The 7746-nt window shown below is 39.3% G+C and overlaps 1 protein-coding gene across 1 annotated transcript; it reads left to right on the top strand.

The window, feature by feature from the left end:
• Nucleotides 1-627: 627 nt before the first annotated feature.
• On the top strand, nucleotides 628-1801 carry LOC128578036 (non-histone chromosomal protein HMG-17-like). Its single transcript, XM_053580448.1, has one exon. The coding sequence runs from the start codon at nucleotides 756-758 to the stop codon at nucleotides 1026-1028; it is 273 nt and encodes a 90-aa protein (XP_053436423.1). The 5' UTR covers nucleotides 628-755; the 3' UTR covers nucleotides 1029-1801.
• Nucleotides 1802-7746: the final 5945 nt, after the last annotated feature.

The following is a 7746-nucleotide window of genomic DNA, read 5'->3' as shown; positions in this document are numbered from 1 at the left end:
AAAGTGTACAATTCAATGGTTTGAATATATTCACAAAGTTGTGCTACCATCAATTTTAGAACATTTTTATCACCCCCAAGAGAAACCCTGCACCCATTAGTAGTCACTCTCTATTTCCAGCTCCCCTCATCCCCTGTCTCAGCCATATGCAACCACCAATCTACTTCCAGTTTCTACAGATTTGACCATTCTGGACATTTCATATAAGTGAAATCATACAATATTTGGCCTTTTGTGTCTGGCTCCTTTCCTTTGTATAATGTTACAGCATGTATCCCTATGTCATTCTTTGTCATTGACAAATAATATTCCATTATATGGATATACCACCTTTTATTTAACCATTCATCAATTGATAGACATTTGAGTTTCCACTTTTTAGGTATTATGAATAATACTGCTATGAATATTCCTGTACAAAATTGTGTGTGTAGCTGGACGTGGTGGCTTGCATCTGTAGTCACAGCTACTCAGGAGGCTAAGGTGGGAGAATCCCAGGAGTTTGAGTCCACCCTGGACAACATAACAAGACCCTTTCTCTAAATTTAAAAAAAAAAAATGTGTCAGCATAATCTGAGGATAGAGTCTTTGGCCTTCTGACATCAAAATATAAAGCAGAGGATAAAAACTTTATAAACCCCCCGGAGCCCGAGCAGTGTGAAGAAGAGGAGGCGAGAACGACCCCCGGACCGACCAAAGCTCGCGCGTCGCTGCATCCCTGCGTACAGCGCCTACGTCCCGCCACCGTTGCCACCATGCCCAAGAGAAAGGCTGAAGGGGATGCTAAAGGAGATAAAGCCAAGGCAAAGGACGAACCACAGAGAAGATCCGCAAGGTTGTCTGCTAAACCTGCTCCTCCAAAGCCAGAGCCCAAGCCTAAAAAGGCCCCTGCAAAGAAGGGAGAGAAGGTACCCAAAGGGAAAAAGGGAAAAGCTGACACTGGCAAGGAGGGGAATAACCCTGCAGAAAACGGAGATGCCAAAACAGACCAGGCACAGAAAGCTGCAGGTGCTGGAGATGCCAAGTGAAGTGTGTGCATTTTTGATAACTGTGTACTTCTGGTGACTGTACAGTTTGAAATACTATTTTTTATCAAGTTTTATAAAAATGCAGAATTTTGTTTTACTTTTTTTTTTTTTTTAATCTATGTTGTTAGCACACAGAACACTTCATTGTTTTTTGGGAAAGGGGCATATGTCACTAATAGAATGTCTCCAAAGCTAGATTGATATGAGGGAAAATGTTTTTCCCTCTAGTTTTGAGAGACTTCCTCTTGGCTCCCAAGAGGAGGGATTCCCTGATGTTGACACACAGCTACCTTGGCACAAATGCCTTGTGGTATGGAAAAACTAATTTGTTTTTATATCCTATTCTCCCTCAGTCTTCAGCATAGTCTTAACTCCCTTAAACCCAGTCACCTCTTGGGACCTGACTCCCAATAATTGGTTACCAGTATATCAAGGAATCTGGACTTTTTCAATAATACCACTGAGATGCATCCCTCAAAAGAGCAGCGGTTCCATTTGTAGATTGTTGGATCTTCAGATAAATTCTACCATTTTCATTTCATTTCCTGAAAGTTAGGGTCGGCTTGTGAAAAGTTGTTAAACAACATGCTAAATGTGAAATGTCAACCCTCACTCTAAACTTCCCTGTTCAGAGCATCAAATGAAGACTTCATTGGGTTTTATAGTGGCTTTCTGATTTTTGGTAGAACATTGAAGAAGGGAGTTTGAAAGTTGTTGTATACTGTTAACGATCGTCTGCCCATGTCCTGCCTGAAATACCATGATTGTTTATGAAAAGTATCTTTAATAAAGCTGGATACAGTTTGGCTTGGAAAAAAAAAAAAAATATATATATATATATATATATATATAAAGCAGAGGACATGATTCTCACTGAGAATCCTCCAGAGACTGGTCAAAACCACTCCATGGTTGGTAGTCTCTTATCAGGAAGGAATGCTGGTCAGTTGTGCTGAAACCACAAAAGGGAAGAGCAGCATTAGGCAGTTGATTGAAATCAACAGTGGAGCTCAGCAATGGTAAGTGCAGTGGTTATGGTGCCAGCAGCATACACCAAGGCTGGCAGGTTCAAACCCGGCCCAGGCCAGCTAAAACAACAATGACAACTGCAACAAAAAAATAGCCAGGCATTGTGGCAGATGCCTGTAGTCCAAGCTACTTGGGAGGCTGAGGCAAGAGAATCACTTAAGGCCAAGAATTGGAGGTTGCTGTGAGCTGTGATGCCATAGCACTCTACTGAGGAGAACATAGTGAGACTCTGTCTCAAAAAAACAAACAAACAAACAAACAAACGAAAGAAAGAAACCAACAGTGAAGCAAGCCTTTAAAAAGCCTAGTTCTGTTTAGCTCTCAGGGAAGAAAGCCTCATGGTGATTAGCAAAGGAGCGGGTATAACAAGGCATGTCTTACCTCCCATCCCATCATGGCCAGGAACTCAGTTTTAAGATTTCTCTTGGTCCCCTTGGTCAAGAGGTGGGGGGGGTCTCTTCAGTTCATTTGGAGGCTTCATTTATATTTCTCAACTTTCTAGTTCACATTTATTTTTCTGCTCTAATTGAGCCTCTATGAGTCTATAAAATGATAAAAGACCAGCCATGTAATTGAAAGGTTAGGGCTTTGGGCCATACTAATCTCTGGGGAGGGTAGAGGGGATGGAGATTGAGTTCAATCATGAGACTAATGATTCAGTCATGCCCACATAATGAAACCCCCAATAATAACTTTGGCCACCAAGACTCGGGGAAATTCCTGATTGGTGACTACACTGATGTGTCAAGAGAGTGACATGCCCTGATCCCATGGGAGAGGACATGAAGCTCTGCCTTTAGGACTGCCCTCCCACAGCCCTATGTGTCTCTTTGTTTGACTAGTCCTGATTTGTATACTTTGTAATAAAATGTAAATGTGTAATAGTGTTTTCCTGAGGTCTGTGAATCATTATCCAGCAGATCACCAAACCTGAGGAGGCTGTGGAAACCCTTGCATTTGTAGCCTGTTGGTCAGAAAAGTAGGTGGCGTAAGGACCCCCCAAAATGTGGCTGGCATTTGAAGTGAAAGCAATCTCGTTAGAGGCCATGCCCTTTAACTTGTGAGATCTATGCTTATTCTTGGTGGGTAGTGCTAGAATTGTATTCCAGTACACCAGTTGGTGTCAGACTAGCAGAAAGTCTCTTAAAATAAAGAGAAATCAACCTTATCTTGGAAACACTAGAAGGGGGAAAGTGTGAGATGCAGATTCTTTATGTACGTGCAGTCCAAGAGAAGAACATGGACAAGAGAAAAGATGGCAGGGAAGTGATTCCTGTAGTGACACAAGATAGTAGGCCAAGTATCTATCCTTGGAGAAGTAAGAAAGAAGTCACAGGGAAGTTCTTAAACCTAATATATTGGCTCAGTATTTTATATGGCAGGAAATTCTTTTTGTTTGTTTGTTTGTTTTTTACAGTTTAATGTATTTTAATAACAAACTTACAGGAACAGCACAGAAGACAGACAACATTAAAAACATCTACTTGCATGTAGGACAACTCAGTTAGAAACATATAGTGAATGGATGGAATCTACTGTATGATAAAAATGATACAAACACCATTTAGTTGCTGTCAATAAGAAATTTGTTTTTAAAATATATATATAAATGCTGATCAAGTAGGCTTCATCCCAGGGATGCAAGGCTGGTTTAACATACGCAAGTCCATAAACGTTATCCACCATATTAACAGAGGCAAAAATAAAGATCACATGATCCTCTCAATAGATGCAGAAAAAGCATTTGATAAAATCCAGCATCCTTTTCTAATTAGAACACTGAAGAGTATAGGCATAGGTGGCACATTTCTAAAACTTATGAAGCTATCTATGACAAACCCACAGCTAATATTTTACTGAATGGAGTCAAACTGAAAGCTTTTCCTCTTAGAACTGGAACCAGACAAGGTTGTCCTCTATCACCTTTACTATTCAACATAGTGCTGGAAGTTCTAGCCAATACAATTAGGCAAGACAAGGAAATAAAGGGAATCCAAATGGGAGCAGAGGAGGTCAAACTCTCCCTCTTTGCTGACGACATGATCTTATACTTAGAGAACCCCAAAGACTCAACCACAAGACTCCTAGAAGTCATCAAAAAAATACAGAAATGTTTCAGGATATAAAATCAATGTCCACAAGTCAGTAGCCTTTGTATACACCAATAACAGTCAAGATGAGAAGCTAATTAAGGACACAACTCCCTTCACCATAGTTTCAAAGAAAATGAAATACCTAGGATATACCTAACGAAGGAAGTGAAGGACCTCTATTAAGAAAATTATGAAATCCTCAGAAAGGAAATAGCAGAGGATATTAACAAATGGAAGAACATACCATGCTCATGGATGGGAAGAATCAACATTGTTAAAATGTCTATACTTCCCAAAGCAATCTACCTATTCAATGCCATTCCTATTAAAATACCAACATCGTACTTTCAAGACTTGGAGAAAATGATTCTGTGTTTTGTATGGAACCGGAAAAAAAACCGTATAGCTAAGGCAGTTCTTAGTAATAAAAATAAAGCTGGGGGCATCAGCATACCAGATTTTAGTCTGTACTACAAAGCCATAGTGGTCAAGACAGCATGGTACTGGCACAAAAACAGAGACATAGACACTTGGAATCGAATTGAAAACCAAGAAATGAAACTAACATCTACAACCACCTAATCTTCGATAAACCAAACAAGAACATACCTTGGGGGGAAGACTCCCTATTCAACAAATGGTGTTGGGAGAACTGGATGTCTACATGTAAAAGACTGAAACTGGACCCACACCTTTCCCCACTCACAAAAATTGATTCAAGATGGATAAAGGACTTAAATTTAAGGCACGAAACAATAAAAATCCTCAAAGAAAGCATAGGAAAAACACTGCAAGATATTGGCCTGGGGAAAGACTTCATGAAGAAGACTGCCATGGCAATTGCAACAACAACAAAAATAAACAAATGGGACTTCATTAAACTGAAAAGCTTCTGTACAGCTAAGGAGACAATAACCAAAGCAAAGAGACAACCTACACAATGGGAAAGGATATTTGCATATTTTCAGTCAGACAAAAGCTTGATAACTAGGATCTATAGAGAACTCAAATTAATCCACATGAAAAAAGCCACAATCCCATATATCAATAGGCAAGAGACATGAATAGAACCTTCTCTAAAGATGATAGACGAATGGCTAACAAACACATGAAAATATGTTCATCATCTCTTTATATCAGAGAAATGCAATCAAAACAACCCTGAGATATCATCTAACCCCAGTGAGAATGGCCCACATCACAAAATCTCAAAACTGCAGATGCTGGCGTGGATGTGGAGAGAAGGGAACACTTTTACACTGCTGGTGGGACTACAAACTAGTACAACCTTTCTGGAAGGAAGTATGGAGAAACCTCAAAGCACTCAAGCTAGACCTCCCATTTGATCCTGCAATCCCATTACTGGGCATCTACCCAGAAGGAAAAAAATCCTTTTATCATAAGGACACTTGTACTAGACTGTTTATTGCAGCTCAATTTACAATCGCCAAAATGTGGAAACAGCCTAAATGCCCACCAACCCAGGAATGGATTAACAAGCTGTGGTATATGTACACCATGGAATACTATTCAGCTATTAAAAAAAAATGGAGACTTCACATCCTTCGTATTAACCTGGATGGAAGTGGAAGACATTATTCTTAGTAAAGCAGCACAAGAATGGGGAAGCATGAATCCTATGTACTCAATTTTGATATGAGGACAATTAATGACAATTAAGGTTATGGGGGGAGGAAAAGCAGAAAGAGGGATGGAGGGAGGGGGTGGGGCCTTGGTGTGTGTCACACTTTATGGGGGCAAGACATGATTGCAAGAGGGACTTTACCTAACAATTGCAATCAGTGTAACCTGGCTTATTGTACCCTCAATGAATCCCCAACAATAAAAAAAAAAAAGAAGAAGATTAAAAAAAAAAATACAAATGCTAGCATTGTCCAGAAAATTTTTACAGGCTTATTTATAATTGTTATAAAGTTGAGCTGCTGAAACTTGTTCACTGAAACATTTTGACTCACATTAATGCTGCACATCCCCACATTTTATATTAAAAATTCACACACAAATGAAAATGGAAATACTGCCAATACCTGATTTTTGTCCCCTATTTTTTTTATTAAGTCATTTGTACATAGATCATGAATACATTTATGCCATTATGGGATTTAGTGTGTTGATTATTTGTACAGATTGGAGTGCTTACATCCTACTAATCAACATAGCCTTCACCTTATTTACCCAATTACAGCATTAAGACTTTTGTGTTCTACACCTGATAGATCCAACTTGTACTTGCAATATACTCCATAGGTGTAGTCCCCCTACTAACACTCCCTCTATTGACCCACCACCCTCCCCTTCCCTCCTTCATCCTAGGCTGTAGTTGTGTTTCATTTTTCATATGCAAGTGTGAGTGATTATAAATTGGTTTCACAGTAGTTCTGAGTACATTGGATATTTTTTTTCCATTCCTGAGATACTTCACTAAGAAGAATATTTTCCAGCTCCATCCATGTAAACATAAAAGAGGTAAATTCTCCATTTTTATTAATGCTGCATAGTATTCCATGGTATACATATACCACAATTTATTAATCCATTGATGGGTCGATGGGCACTTGGGCTTCTTCCATGACTTGGCAATTATGAATTGAGCTGCATCGAACAATCTGGTGCAAATATCTTTATTGCCAAATGATTTTTGGTCCTTTGGACATACACCTAGTAGAGGAATTGCAGGATCAAATGGCAGGTCTACATTTAGATCCCTGAGTGTTCTCCAAACTTCTTTCCAAAAGGAACATAGTAGCTTGCATTTCCACCAGCAGTGCAGAAGTGTTCCCTTTTCTCCACATCCACGCCAACATCTGTAGTTTTGGGATTTTGTGATTTGGGCTACTCTTCCTGGAGTTAGATGGTATCTCGGAGTGGTTTTGGTTTGCATTTCTCTGAGGATTAAAGATGATGAGCATTTTTTCATGTGTACATAGTCATTTGTACATAGATCATGAATACATTTATGCCATTATGGGATTTCATGTGTAGACCATGTGCCTGTCTTCTGCAGAGAAGCTTCTGTTCATGTCTTTACCACAATGAAATGGGATCACTTGTTTTTTTCTTGGTAATAAGTTTGAGTTCTCTGTGGATTCTGGTTATTAGATCTTTGTCAGAAATATAACTTGCAAAAATCCTCTTCCATTCTGAGGGCTGTCTATTTGCTTAACTTAGTGTGTTCTTGGCAGTGCAGAAGCTTTTTAATTTGATCAGATCCCAGTAATGTATTTTTGATGTTGCTTCAATTGCCCGGGGTGTCCTCCTCATAAAGTATTCTAGGCCATTTTTTTTCAAGCGTTTCCCCTGCACACTCTCTAAGAATTTTTATAGTTTCATGACTTAAGTTTAAGTCCTTTAACCAGTGAGAGTCAATTTTTGTTAGAGGAGAAAGGTGTGGGTCCAGTTTCAGTCTTCTACAGGTCGCCAGGCAATTCACCCAGCACCATTTGTTGAATAGGGAATCTTTCCCCCAATTTATATTTTTTATAGGCTTATCAAAGATCAAATGACGATAAGTGTCTGGGTTCTACCTCTTGATCTTCAATTCTGTTCCATACATCTACCTCTCTATTTTTGTGCCA

The sequence above is a fragment of the Nycticebus coucang genome, chromosome X, assembly GCF_027406575.1.
Source record: "Nycticebus coucang isolate mNycCou1 chromosome X, mNycCou1.pri, whole genome shotgun sequence".
Classification (NCBI taxonomy): Eukaryota; Metazoa; Chordata; class Mammalia; order Primates; family Lorisidae; genus Nycticebus; species Nycticebus coucang.
The sequence above is the reverse complement of the archived record's forward strand: the minus strand, read 5'-3'. Positions and strand labels throughout refer to the sequence as shown.

Excerpts from the sequence above, each read along its gene's own strand:
- LOC128578036 (XM_053580448.1), top strand. The coding sequence starts at position 756 with ATGCCCAAGAGAAAGGCTGAAGGGGATGCTAAAGGAGATAAAGCCAAG.